The sequence below is a fragment of the Papio anubis genome, chromosome 2 (genome assembly GCF_008728515.1).
Source record: "Papio anubis isolate 15944 chromosome 2, Panubis1.0, whole genome shotgun sequence".
In the NCBI taxonomy this organism is placed as follows: domain Eukaryota; kingdom Metazoa; phylum Chordata; class Mammalia; order Primates; family Cercopithecidae; genus Papio; species Papio anubis.
Window position 1 is genome coordinate 51832486 of NC_044977.1, and position 14457 is coordinate 51846942.

Below are 14457 nucleotides of genomic sequence, written 5' to 3' on the forward strand. Positions count from 1 at the left end.
TCGAGACTAGAGTTTAATGGGTGCAGATTTCAGTTTGGGAAGGAGAAAAGAGTTCTGAGATGGACAGTGGTGATGGCTGCAAAGCAATGTGAATCTGCTTAATGCCACTGCACTGTGCACTTAAAAACAGTGAAGACAGGGCCTGGCACGGTGGCTCACACCTGTAATCCCATCACTTTGGGAGGCCAAGGCAGGCAGATTACTTGAGGTCAGGAGTTCGAGACCAGCCTGGTCAACATAGTGAAACCCCGTCTCTACTAAAAATACAAAAAAAATTTAGCTGGGTGTGGTAGTGGGCACTCCACCACTTGGGAGGCTGAGGCAGGAGAATCGCTTGAACCTGGGAGGCGGAGGCTGCAGTGAGCTGAGATCATACCACTGCACTCCAGCCTGGGTGACGGCAAGACCGTCTCAAAAAAAAAAAAAAGTGAAGATAGTAACTTGTATTATTAATATTTCGCCACAATTAGAAATGATTTCTATTATATATGTGAATAAACTTTAACATTTTTAAAAATGATATAGAAAGATATAAAATGAAGAAACCGAAGTCTCCGCACTGTTCCACCAGCCCCAGCCTCATTCTCTCTGGTAAGAAAATGGCCCTAACTTCTGGAACTAGCTCTTGCCACTCAACAGTGGGGCTTGGAGCTCCTTCAGGTCACAACATGAAGAGATGCAGCCTGCTCCTCAATGCTGCTAGTATTCCACAGCTCAAAGTGCCCTGCTGGGTCAAAAGTTTCATCTGGGAATTTATTTATTTATTTATTTATTTATTTATTTATTTATTTATTTATTTTGAGACAGGGTCTCACTCTGTTGCCCAGGTTAGAGTGTAGTGGTGCGATCACATTTCACTGCAGCCTCAACCTCCTAGGCTCAAGCCATCCTCCTGCCTCAGCCTCCCAAAGTGCTAGGATTACAGGCATGAGCCACCACACCTGGACAATTTTTTTTTCTGGTTGCTGCCAAACCATCCTCCAAAGAGCCTGCCCAGTGTAGACTCCCACCAAAGGTATCTGAGGCACAGGTTCCTTTTCTTATCAGAAAACAACAATGCCGCTATCTTCACTGGGTGCCTGGAGTAGCGAGCAAGGACAAACAAGCATGGCCCCAGTGGTGCCTGACTATCACTTGATACAGGGGCACATAGATCTGGCAGGGGCTTGGTCTTACCCGGATGTCGTAGTGGTCCTTCAGCCCGTCCTCCACATGGTTCAGGAACTCACAGATATCCAGCTGGCCCAGGCAGCTCTCAAGCAGTGAATACATGCACTCAAAGGCCGCCTTCCGCACGTCCAGCCCATCGTCCACTGTATGTTTAAAGGGACCCATTTCCACCTGCAGGAGAGATGAAGGTTGGGGATATGGCCCCAGGGTGTAAGGACACCTCTTGTAGTTTCTGCTATAAACCCCACATCTCTATTCCACACTGCACGCCGGCCCCAAATCATGCCTTATACTCTCAAGTCTCCATGCCTTTGCTCAGCCTGCAGCATCCTTTCCCCTAGGTGATAATAGTGGCAATAAGAACAATTATTCTTATAATCTACTGAGCAGGCACTGTCTGAGCGGCAGGCACTGTACTGAGTGCTTGATGGATGACGTTTCATTCAAGCATCACAAATACCATCAGAAGTAAATGTTACTGGCTGGGTACGGTGGCTCACGCCTGTAATCCCAGCATTTTGGGAGGCCAAGGCAGGTGGATCACGAGGTCAAGAGATTGAAGCCATCCTGGCTAACATGGTGAAACCTCATCTCTACTAAAAATACAAAAAATTAGCCAGGCACATGCCTGTAGTCCCAGCTACTCAGGTGGCTGAGGCAGGAGAATCTCTTGAACCAGGGAGGCGGAGGTTGCAGTGACCTGAGATCGCACCACTGCACTCCAGCCTGGGTGACAGAGCGAGACTCCATCTCAAAAAGAAATATTATTGATCTCATTTAACAGATGAGGAAACTGCATCGGGCAGGTTAATTAACTGGGTTGGACAGGTTAAGGATACACTGCTTGTCAGTGGCTGAACTGGAATTTAAAACCCAGGTAGGCTGGGCATGATGGCTGTCCTCCCAGCACTTTGGGAGGCTGAGGCAGGAGGAATTTTGAGACCAGTCTGGGCAACATGGTGAAACCCCATCTCTACAAAAAAATACAAAAAAATTAGCTAGGTGTGGTGGTACACGCCTGTAGTCCCAGCTACTCAGGAGGCTGAGGTGGGAGGATCGCTTGGGCCCAGGAGGTTGAGGCTGCAGTGAGCTGTGACTGTGCCACTGCACTCCAGCCTAGGTGACACAGCAAGACCCTGTCTCAAAAAAACAACAAAAAAGACACCCAGGTCTTTCTGAAGCTTTCAACCATGAAGCCCTGTTTTAATGGTAAACACCTTTTCACCCTTCAAAGCTCAGCTTAAAGGGCTTCAATGCTGCTAGTATTCCACAGCTGAAACTTATTAAATCACCTTTAACCTTTGCCCCTTGAATCCTTACTTTACCAGGTGGGCTCTAAGTTAAATGCATTCTTGGTGTATGATGGGATTATGTCACAATAGGTCCATCATAAGTTGGTTTCCAGAGGCAATCCCATCATAAGGTGAGGAGCCTGCTGAACGCTACTGCTTTTGCACCATTGTAAAGTCGAACCATTGTAAGGAGGGGGCTGTCTGTAATCAGCAGAGTGGGCATCTCTCTCCTTTAGGGGGCCATGATGAGCTCCTTGGTGGCAGAAACCAAATCAGGTTCAACCCTGAGTCCTGGCACTTGGGCTCAGCGCAGATGCTCAGTGAACACCTGCCAAACGTCAACGTTTACTGGGTGCTGGTTGTGTACCTGTGGTGGTTCTAAACACTTACAGGACCTCGCTCACCGAATTGTTGCAGCAACCCTACGACACAGACACAGTTAGCACCCTCATGTGCTCACGAAGAGAAACTGAGGCTCAGAGAGGATCAAGTTGCCCTGGCTGGGGTCACATAGCTGGGAGTCAGGGCAGGACTTGACCCAAGGCATGTGGCCCCAGCACCTACTCTGATGAGATAATAATGCCCTACCAATGAGGCATGAGAGGTGGCATCACCCCCAGCTTCCCCAGGGTCCCCAGCTCTGCTCCACACCTCTCGGATGAGGTCCCGGCGGATCTTTGTCTCCTGGTAGAGGAGGGGCAGGATGTCATCCAGCAGGTCCCGGACTAGCGAGGGCTTGTTGTGCACAGCTGAGTTGAAGAAAGCGAGAGTCGCACGGCGCACGTTCAGATCTGGGTCCTGCAGGCTCTCCATGAACTCTCCTGGCAGAAGAACATGAGGGGTGCGGGGGATGCATAGCCACAGCACAGTCACCCCCCTCACCACCCTGGCCATCTGGTTACTGTGCATGTGCAGAACTCGCTGAATGGGGGTAAGCTGGGAGTGGTGAACATGTACTTTGTGCCAGGCACAAACAACCCTTCAAAGACCAGATAAGAATGTGGGCTCGAGGCTGACCTGGCTTCCATTCCAGCTCTACTAATTAACTGTGGGGCCTTGGAGAGCCTCAATGTCCTCATCTGTAAAATGGGAGTCATAAGAGAACCTATGCTATAGGACTGTGTTTACAATTTAAAATGTGGTGCCTCAGCATTATCTTGAAAAAAAAAAAAAATTTTTTTTAATGTGGTAATGCATGGAAGGCACATAGCAGAGTGCCTGGCACAGAGCATGAACTCTGTGAATGTTAACTTGGTATCACAGGCGAGGTTCTTAAAGATCAGAGCGGTCAAGTCACCAGCACGTCTCAGGATACTCCTTTTTGCACAGTGCTATCTTTTTGTTTTGTTGTTGAGACAGAGTCTCACTCTGTTGCCCAGGCTGGAGTGCAGTGGTGTGATCTCGGTTCACCTCAACCTCCACCTCTCAGGTTCATGTGATTCTCCCGCCTCAGCCTGCCAAGTACCTGGGATTACAGGCACACACCACCATGCCCGGCTAATTTTTGTATTTTTAGTAGAGACGGGGTTTCACCATGTTGGCCAGGCTGGTCTCGAACTCCTTACCTCAAGTGATCCGCCCACCTTGGCCACCCAAATTGCTGAGATTACAGGCACGAGCTGCTGCGCCCAGACTTGTACAGTGCTATGATTTGAATGTCCCCACCAAAACTCATGTTGAAACTTAATTGCCATGGTAATAGTATTGAGAAGTGATTAGGTCGTGAGGGTGAAGCCCTGAGGCATGGATTAATGCCGTCACTATAGGAGTGGGTCAGTTTTCACGGGAGGGAGCTCCTGTTAAAGGAAAAGCTCAGCCCCCATCTCATCTCTCTGTCTCCCATACTCACTTCTGCCCTCCCTTCCACCATGGGATGGCCCTCACCAGATGCTGGCGCCATGTTCTTGGACCTCTCAGTCTCCACAACTGTGAGGAATAAATTTCTCTTCTTTATAAATTACCCAATCTGTAGTATTCTGCTATAGTAGCAGAAAAGGGACTATGATATAGAGTTTACACTTAAAAAAAATTTTATTATTATTATACTTTAAGTTCTAGGGTACATGTGCACAACATGCAGGTTTGTTACATAGGTATGCATGTGCCATGTTGGTTTGGAAAAAAAAATTTTTTTTAGAGATAGGGGGGTCTCACTATGTTGCCCAGGCTGGTCTCAAACTCCTGGACTCAAGTGATCCTCCTGCCTCAGCCTCCCAAAGTGCTAGGATTACAGGCATGAGCCACTATGCCCAGCCATTATAGTTGAAACATTTTAGAATTATTAATGTTTTATATATTTAATAAAGAAAATCAAGGATGGGGGAATCCCTAAATATAAAACCAAAACGCAAAAAACTATTTATTTATTTATTTATTTGTTTGAGTCAAAAAGACAGTCTCGTTCTGTTGCCCAGGAGGGAGTACAGTGGCACGATCTAGGCTCACTGCAACCTCCATCTCCCAGGTTCAAGCAATTCTCATGCCTCAACCTCCCAGGTAGCTGGGATTACAGGCATGTGCCACCACACCCGGTTTTTTGTTGTTGTTGTTGTTGTTGTTGAGACAGAGTCTCGCTCTGTCGCCCAGGCTAGAGTGCAGTGGCGCGATCTCAGCTCACTGTAAGCTTCGCCTCCCAGGTAAGCTCCGCCTCCCAGGTTCACGCCATTCTCCTGCCTCAGCCTCCCGAGTAGCTGGGAGGGAGGTGCCCACCACCACACCCGGCTAATTTTTTGTATTTTTAGTAGAGACAGGGTTTCACCATGTTAGCCAGGATGGTCTCAATCTCCTGACCTTGTGATCCACCCGCCTCAGCCTCCCAAAGTGCTGGGATTACAGGAGTGAACCACCGTACCCGTCCTCAAAAACAAACAAACAAACAAAACTGTATTTAAAATGATCCACGTAACCACCCAGGTTATGAAGGAGAAAACAAACCAAGCCACTTTGAGTATTTTGACTAGCTGTCCTCTAGCGGAAGACAAAAAAACTACCCACGAATATTAATTTTCACAGAGATAAGAGTCAGCAATTCTCAGACTACTTTCTGTGTATTTCAGGATTAAGAAAATAAATATCTTGTAGATAATGGGAGCTGGGTTTCTTACTGTAAGAGAAAGGAGTTACAGATATGGAAAGGGGGCTAGACTACAATAGGAAGCAGCTATGAACTCAAGATTTTCAAGATAGGTGGGTAGGTAGGTAGAAGAGAGGGAGGAGAAAGAGGGACAGAAAGAGAGGCAGGGAGGGAAAGAAGAAGGGACAAAGAAAGATGTGGATGAATGTGCATCTGGAAGCACAGATATGCACGTGCATGTTTGTCTCTGCATATAGACATGCATTTCCTGGTTCCGTCTGCTGAGAGGGCCTAGAAGCAATGAGGCCCCAATAGCAATAGGCACATCTAGTGTCCAGATCTTGGATTCTAAATACCATTCTCCACTAAAAGGAATCAGGACTCCTTGGAGAAATGGCTGATTCCAGGACTGGTGCAGAAAAGGTTTGCGATGAATCTGGAGCATCTCATCGTGCCAAAAGCAAGGATACACTTAAAAGAATGATGCTGTAATCCCAGCACTTTGGGAGGCCGAGGCGGGCGGATCACGAGGTCAGGAGATCGAGACCATCCTGGCTAACATGGTGAAACCCCGTCTTTACTAAAAATGCAAAAAATTAGCCGGGCGAGGCGGCGGGCGCCTGTAGTCCCAGCTACTCGGGAGGCTGAGGCAGGAGAATGGCGTGAACCCGGGAGGCGGAGCTTGCAGTGAGCCGAGATCGCGCCACTGCACTCCAGCCTGGGCGACTAAGCGAGACTCTGTCTAAAAAAAAAAAAAAAAGAATGATGGAGGCTGGGCATGGGGGCTCACGTCTGGAATCCCAGCACTTTGGGAGGCCAAGGTGAGTGGGTCACTTAAGCCTAGGAGTTCAAGACCAGCCTGGGCAACATAGCAAAATGCTGTTTCTATAAAAAAAAATTTTTTAAGTAGACAGGCGTGGTGGCTGGCGCACATCTGTAGTCGCAGTTACTAGGGAGGCTCACGTGGGAGGATTTCTTGAGCCTGAGAGGCAAGGGTTGCAGTAAGGTATGACTGTGCCATTGCCTTCCAGCCTGAGTGACAGACTGAGACTCTGTCTCTCAAAAAAAAAAAAAAAAGGAAACATGTCAATAGAAAATAGGAACCAGCTTGAAGCGCTCCCAATGGCCAAATCTGAGACAATCTTGAGCATCAAAATTAAAGACTGTAATAGGTTATAACCCACAGAATGAAGTAGGAAGAAGACATGAGTCTCTAATGACAAATAAATTGATGAATAAATAAATAAATAAATGCAAGAGAAGAAAAAGTTCTTCCAGACAGTAGAATGCAAACCTATAACTATGGAAAGAATAATGGAACTAGAAAGTCACCATTTGGCAAATATCACAGTAATCATTGACTCAGGCAAGAAACAACCGTGGATGCTAAACCTAGTGGGCAAAAAAATTGATGAGAACAAGGATGTTTACATAAAATACTTATTTTATGTACTCAAGAATTCATATTCATTCCAAAGGAAAAAAGAGAAACTTTAGAGTAGAGAGAAACCCTGGCGGTATCCATCTGAACTGGGTGATCAAAGTTACCATCGCCAGTCAGGAGACAAGCCACCTCCACGTGCCCCTGATGTGATGCACTGGGAAGGGCAGGAAGGCTCCCAGCAGAACAGGATGCAAGCTCAGAGCCAGAAGCCTCTTCTGGGCCCCTTTCAATGGTGCCGCATTGGCTCCCAGTTTCCCCATTCTCTGTGAGAACACAGCTGTGGGGAACTGGCAAGACCCGAGTTCACATCCCCACTCTGAGTTAGTTTCCTCACATGTAAAATGGGGCCAGTCCTACACACCACGGAGGGAGCTGTGAGCACCACTGTGATGAGGTATATTAAAGGGTCTGATGTGGTGCCTGACACACAGTGAGAGCTCAAAAACAGTTCAAATGTTCTAAAGTAAACAGGAACCCCAGGTGAAATCGCTGGTGGTGCCCACCAAGGGCAGCTCCGTCACGATGGAGGAAATCAGGCGGGGGGTGGGGCACGTGCCCACCCCACTAGGGCAAGGGACAAAGTTGCTGCCGATGACATTGCTAGAACTTCTGCACATGTTCTCCAGTGTAGAACGTGGTCACATCTGCTGACCCCTTGGTCTCACACAACAGGCCCCTGGCAGATGAGGATCAACACTTTTTTTTTTTTTCTTTAGTGCAGTGGTACAATCTCCGCTCACTGCAACCTTTGCCTCCTGGGTTCAAGTGATTCTCCTGCCTCAGCCTCCAGAGTAGCTGGGATTATAGGTGCCCGCCATTACGCCTGGCTCATTTTTGTATTTTTAGTAGAGACGGGGTTTCACCATGTTGGCCAGGCTGGTCTTGAACTCCTGATCTCAGGTGATCCACCTGCCTTGGCCTCCCAAAGTGTTGGGAGGTCTCAGTTCCTCTCCTCACAGTGAAGGCTGCTTGGGATCCTCAGGCCAGAAGACCCCTCAGACAGAGGGCGATCTAGTGGGCAGGGTGGCGGGGGGAGCACTCTTCCCTGCCCCACTTTAGGGCCCATAAAAGCTAAGGTATGTGAGAGGCTGGTGGTTTTCCATTCCCAAGAGTCTATATGTTTATGAAGCACCTTCTCCCTCAGTTGCCCATGGGCCTCCAGGACAACTCTAGAAGATGCAGATAATAAGAGTTTCTCACGTTCATTTGACAGATGAGGAAAGCAAGGCTTAGAGGTGTGATGGACATGCCAGGCCCACCCATGATTTAGTGGCAGTAGGGAGGCAGGGATGTGAACCCAGGCCTTTTAACTGGAGGGCCAGGCCCTGCTGCCCATCATGGGCATGCCTCCCAGGTCTCCCACTGCCCTTGGCTATTGGGTAGGAAATATCAGCCCAAGCTTAAGGACTGGGTGGGGGCACTGAACAAGGTAGGGGAGGCAGGAGGGAGGTGCTCACCGATGAAGCTCTTTAGGAGGGGGTCAATGGGATGGGGCTGGTCTGAGATGAGGAACTTGACCGCTGTGATGACGGTGCTCCGGGTGTGTGGCCGACCTGCAGAACAAGAAGAGGTGGAGGTGAGTTAGTAAGGGGCAGGGGCCAAACCTGGATGCTTACAGGTCAGAAGGTGCAGAGGCTCCTCCCCTTGCTTCCCTGGAAGACAGAACTGTACCCCCTCCCCATCTCTGGGAAAGTGGATTCTACCATTTCCCTTGGCAGCCTTGAATCTCCCCTCAATCCTTCATGCTGTAGCTGAAACAGTAGGACTGACAGTGCTTAGGTAACCACACCACAGGTTGCAAACAGGGAACCGATAACCAAGACAGGAACTGCTCCGACAAAGACCTTCCCTCAGGCCTTGGGATTTTTCAGACATGTTATCTCAATTAGTCCTAACAATGATCCTATTAATTAATAATGATAAAATAGTATTAAAATCACCAATAAAAATCATCTCTTTGACACATGAGAAAAGAGACTCAGAGAGGATAAGTTCGTGTCTAAGGCCACACAGCAGATCCAGAATTCCTGGCTGGGCCCTTCCTCCTGGGCCTGCATTCTGGCTGGTGGTCAGGGGGACCTAACAGAACTCGGATCATCTCCAGGCTCGGTCACGGAGAGCTCGCTTACTTGTGCTCTGCTGCTTACTTTCTGAGTAGAGAAGCCGAATAAAGAGGGGGAGGACATTCCCTTAAAGAAAGAAACAAATGGGTGGATGCTCCACCTGCCTGAATCTCTCCTCAGTGGCTTGCCCCTCTTGCCCCCCGCCCAACCCCCAGCACACTGCAGCGAGTGGGCTAAGGTGCTTCCACCACACAGGCTTTACGTTCAGCCTCGAGGAAAAGTTTACCAATTGGTGCTAAGGCATGAATGAATGGAAGAGTTACTGAACTCAGACTTTTAGCTTTTACCTCTTTCTCTTGCCAGCCTGACTGGCTCCCAGGAAGATTTAGGGTGGCTGATGAAGACAGGCACAAGTGAGTAAGATTAAGTGAACTGAAAACAAGAACAAGGCCAAGGACGACTGAAGGCAGGGAGGTGAGAAGGAGACTAGAAGGAAGACGTACAGAGAGCATCAGTTAGGAAGTTCCAGGAACCTACTAGAAGCAGGACACTCATCTGGCTCTAGGCTTCCCAGCAGTTGGTGGTAAAAAGGAAATGTGACCAGGTGGCTAGTTCAACAGAATATGTGGGACAGAAACAAATAGGTGTTTAGGCAAAGCAGGGCTCCTCTGCATCTTAAGACTCTCGTCTGTCAAGGTTCTTTGTGTAATGTAACAGACAGTGTCCTTGACAATGTTCTTCCATCTAGTCATGAGGCCAGACAACTGCTTCTTATGAACCCAGCAACCCAAAAAGGCCTTAACTGAAATCACTAACATACCTAGTAACAGCAGCAGCTCTCAACTTACTCAGTATTAATTACTGTAGGTACCACACAGTGTACCAAACACTGTACCTGCGTTCTGTCAACCAGAGCACCCACTGGTTCCGTAAGGGGCCAGCTGGCCAGCTTGAAGCCCACTGGCCTTTCATTCTGGGGACTCTCCCTTTCCTAGGAGCCCCACGACCCCACCTGCCTGCCTTCCACCTCCTGAAGCTAAGATACCTGGTGTGCCAAAAATGACAAACCAAAACGCCTGCCCCTCCTGGTTCCTGCCCAGCCCTCCCCAAGCCTCAGGGGCATGTCAGCCTGTCCCAGTCCATACTGACATCTGCTCATGGCTCAGGCTAGCTGAAAAGAGCTGACCCTCTGCAGGTTGCAGTCTATGGCTACTCAGAAAACTGTTTTTGTTGACCTCTGTGTGGAGCACTAAGCTACTGTCCACATCGAGGATTATGAAGTTGGCATCGTTTTTTTTTTTTTTTTTTTTTTTGTAGAGGCGGGGTCTCATCATGTTACCCAGGCTGGTCTCAAACTCCTAGGCTCAAAGTGATCCACCCACCTTAGCCTCCCAAAGTGCTGGGATTACAGACATGTGCCACCATGCCTAGCCAACATCATGAGATTTTTAAGTGTATTTGTTGTAGGGACCTATCAAGGACTCTGTCCCTTCTATCCCACAGTCCCATAGAAGGGAGCCTTTAAGTCTCAGGTATCACTGTGTGTTCCTCTGTAGCATCCTTGCCTCTGTCGCATAGATACCACGATTCTTGTACCCAATGACTTGAAATAGCTCACTCTGCCCCAGCTGCTTGGATGCTCAGTGACAAACTGCCCACCTCTGCGCTGGGTTGCCTTGCCCACACCTGTGTGCCTACCTGCAGCAAGCTGCTTCCGGAAGCGGGGCAGAAGGAATGAAGGGTTCACAAGGACCAGCTTCCCAATGCACTCGGCCACCACCCCCCGGGTGCCCTCCTCAGCGCCCTCGCAGCGCCGGAACAGCAGGGCCCAGATGTCCTCAGCGTAGGGCTTCAGGCTGTCAGGCTGGGCGGCCCCCAGGGCCTCCCTAAGTGAGTGCAGCAGCAGGTACTGTCGTCGGGGCTCAGCCTCGATCTGCTCCAGCAGGAAGGGCAGGAAGTCGGGCAGGCTGCCAGCACCCACACGGCCCAGTGCATACGAGGCTGCAGCCCTCACATCCTCACTGGGTGACCCCAAGGCTTCCAGGAGCACTGCCTTCAGCTCCCGCTGGGGGCCTGGCCCAGCCACCTGACCCACCTCAGCCAGCGACAGGAATGCCAGGACTTTGACCCCCGTGCTGGAGTGGGGCGACCTGGCATCGCAGACCAGACGGTTGGCTGTGCTTGCCGCCTCTTGGGGACAGGCAGCTGAGAGGGCTGCCACACACCGGGCCAATGAGTGGAACACCTGCTTGTGCAGGCCAGGCCCACCATCCACAGCCTGCTCATAAACAGGAGCAGTGAGCAGGCTGATGAGTTTAGCATAGTCCACACACGGGGGACGGGTCCCCACCAGGGCCTGCAGGAAGCCTTCAGCGGCTGCCAGAACCCCGGCTGGCAACAGGGGCGAACGCAGCAGCCGCAGCAGCTCTGAGAGCACAGGGCCACTGACCTCTACCAAAGAGGCTGGCTGGGCCTGGGTCACTGTGGCAAGGAAGTCCACAGCCAGCTGGGCCACGTGCATGTCACTCTCGTTGACCAGGGCAGGCAGCTCAGCCAGCACAGCCTGCACGGCAGACGGTGGGAGGCTGAGGCCCTGGCTCTGGGCCAGGGCATCCAGGGCTGCCAGTGTGGCCAGTCGCAAAGCCCGCTGATTCTTCCGCAGGAATGAGGCCAGAATGGGCAGTGCCTCGGCCAGGATGGGCTGTAGATCAAGCTGCAGCGGGGACACAGCCACCAGCGTAAGCGCCTTGACAGCAGGCAGCCGGGTGATCTCATTCCGCAGGCGGTCCAGGAGGAGCAGTAATATGGGCTCCAGGTCATCCCCAAGCCGGTCACCCAGGTGGCCTACAAGGTGGCCCATGCAGGAAATGGCCCGCTCCTTCACCTCCTGGTCCAGGTCAGTGGCACGGAGTCGCGCCAGGGTAACCGCAGACATCTCTCCAACATACGGCTCAGGATCCAGTATCCGAGGCCTGTCCAGCGGCCACAGGGCCTGCACCAGCTCCTGTAACACCACCAGGGCCTCAGCTGCAATCTTATAGAAAGGGTCAGCCACACAGGCCATCACAGGTGGCAGGAGGGTGGGCAAGTGTGGGTGGAAGGCCTCAGCTGGTTCAGTGCCCAGCAGCCCCTGCAGAAAGGCCAGGGCATCCATCCGGATGGTGGAGGAGCTGGAGCGGTCGGCCAGCGAGAAGATGATGCCTGTAGGGTGAGTACAAGGGTTATGAGGCCACCGCCTCTGATGCAACGCGGCCCTCCCTGGAAGCAAGGCAGGGATACCTACAGGTGCCTGAGCTGGACTGAAGCACCTAAACTCTTCTGCAGAAGTTTCCAAGAAGTCAGCACTGACCAGTGGCCAGGGTTGAGGGAAACATGTCCAGGGAACTCATTGGAACCAGCCTTGTTCTCACTACTGGTAGTGGGAGGCCACTGGTGACTCTTGACCAGGGACTGAGCCTGGGACTGGGTCCCAGACTCTCTCAGAAATTGGAGGCTCAACTCAGGGGTGGGGTCTGGGTTCTGGAAGTGGCCCAGAACAGCAGATACCTGGTTGCACTCCAGCCTACCTGATACCAGCACAGGCATGTGCTCAGCCAGGCTGCCGGGGAGGACGCCTGCCAGCTCGGTGAGGAGGCTGAAGCATCCCTGGCGCGCTCTGATGCTCCGATCTTTAAGCTGCCGCTGCAGGGCCTTGACCACAAGGGGCACCTGTGGACAGGAGGGGGAAGTCAAGGTCAGGGACCACCAAAGAAACCTCCCAGGCTGCCCACTACCAGGAGGCTTTGCCAGACACATCCCCAGGGAGGATGCTGGCATCAAGGTATCTCCCAAGCACTCATCCCTCACTCTGTGCCAGGCTTTTGGTGACTGCACACAGACCCTTGGAGGGTAGGCAAATTTCCCGCATCCATTTTACAGGTACAGAGAGACCAAGCAACTTGCTCAAGGTCACCCAGGCAGGTTGGCTGTCACTACCACACTCCAGAAGCCTGGCTGGCTCCCGCCCCCCACCCCGGGGACCCCTTCCCTTCCACAGCTGGATGTTCTCCCCAGGTGAGTTTCCAAGTCCAGGGACACTAACAGTGAGTGGCTGGGTGGGCAAATTGGGGGTAAGGGGTGGAGGTGAAGGCACGCCCACCTGTCCACGTAGCATGTGGAGGTTGCTGCCGGTCTGGGTGGGTTCCTCCATGGCCTCCAGCCATCCCTTTGGGGGCCGCGTTTGCCGCAGCAGCACGATGTAAGCAGTGAAGACATCAGCCTTGACATTCTCCTCGCGTTCTCTGAAGCGGCGGATGAGCACAGGTGCCAGGGTGCAGTGGAAATCAGGCAGCAGGTCAGGCCGCGAGCTGATCAAGGCTGCGATGCACTTGGCAGCTGCCCGGCGCACCTTCCAGCTCATGTCATCATCATCGCTGTACTCATCCTCACTCTCTGGGGCAGGAACAAGACACACGGGAAACCCTCATCTCCCAGGACAGGTCTGCAGCTCCGGGGAGAAGGGATGGGGAGGAGAGGGAGCCAGGCACTGTGCTTCACCTTTTGCTGATCAGCTTTTATAGATACCCTATGGGGAACGTTCCCTACCTTTTAACGGGTATCTACTGTGTGCTACAGATGGGGCTAAGTGTGTCAAACCCATAATCTTATTTTAGCTTCATGATGACCTTTTGAGACAGGGATTATTTCCCCATTATAGAGTTGAGCAAATTGGGGTTTAGAGAGAGGAAGTGGATTGCTCCAAGTTAAGGAAATACTTGGAGTTAAACTAGAGTCCTCCCTGCCTGCAGACCCTTAATTGTCTGGACCGTACCAGGGAAAAAACAGACTTCCAAGTCGTCATGTAGACTTGGAGAATCAATTTGGGGCACAAAACTCATCTTTTGGCATCAGGTTTCGCTATGTGATGTTTTGTTTACTGGGACTCCAGAAGGGAGAAGGGATAGAGCCTCCCTTTGGCCTCTTCTCTCGCCTGATCTCTGCCTCTCAAGGGTCCCAATTCCAAAGGCTTCCAGGCAGGACTAATAAAGAGGAAATGCTGGGTTTGTGTGGCTTTCTACCCCACAATCTCCCTGAAAGTCAAGGGCTCATGCAGTCTTTACCATCACCTCAGAAGTGAAGGTACTGCCAAGCCCCATTTTACAGATGACAAGACTAAGGCTCAGAGGGGGTGAGACTCTCAGGGCACAAAGCGAGGAACAGCAGAGCTGAGATTCAGGCCCACGAGGCCCAGCCCTATCACCTGCGGAGGCACTCAGGAGGCTCAGAGGAGGACAGTCTTGCCTGGGAGCGCCCCGAGGCAAAGGCTCAGAGCCAGCATGGCCTTGCCCATACCACTCTGTGGACCACTTGGACCCACAGGGTGGTGTCTGGGCAGCCACGGTGGGCCACGGCCACCGGGTAGCTCAGCAGCCATCC

General features: G+C 51.4%; 1 protein-coding gene across 4 annotated transcripts in view; it reads right to left on the bottom strand.

The window, feature by feature from the left end:
• CAND2 (cullin associated and neddylation dissociated 2 (putative)) overlaps positions 1 to 14457 on the bottom strand; it is a 39118-nt gene that overhangs the window by 6624 nt on the left and 18037 nt on the right. For 2 of the 4 annotated variants that reach the window (XM_003894069.5, XM_021934173.2), the window contains exons 8-13: positions 13181 to 13473; positions 12609 to 12750; positions 10741 to 12243; positions 8437 to 8532; positions 3114 to 3283; positions 1177 to 1341 (exon numbers count right to left, since the gene is read on the bottom strand). In XM_003894069.5, coding sequence (XP_003894118.4) covers positions 1177 to 1341; positions 3114 to 3283; positions 8437 to 8532; positions 10741 to 12243; positions 12609 to 12750; positions 13181 to 13473 — 2369 coding nt within the window. Of the gene's footprint in view, positions 1 to 1176; positions 1342 to 3113; positions 3284 to 6961; positions 7656 to 8436; positions 8533 to 10740; positions 12244 to 12608; positions 12751 to 13180; positions 13474 to 14457 lie in introns of those variants that run through there. The other 2 variants (XM_017955238.3, XM_017955237.3) reach the window with 2 other exon arrangements.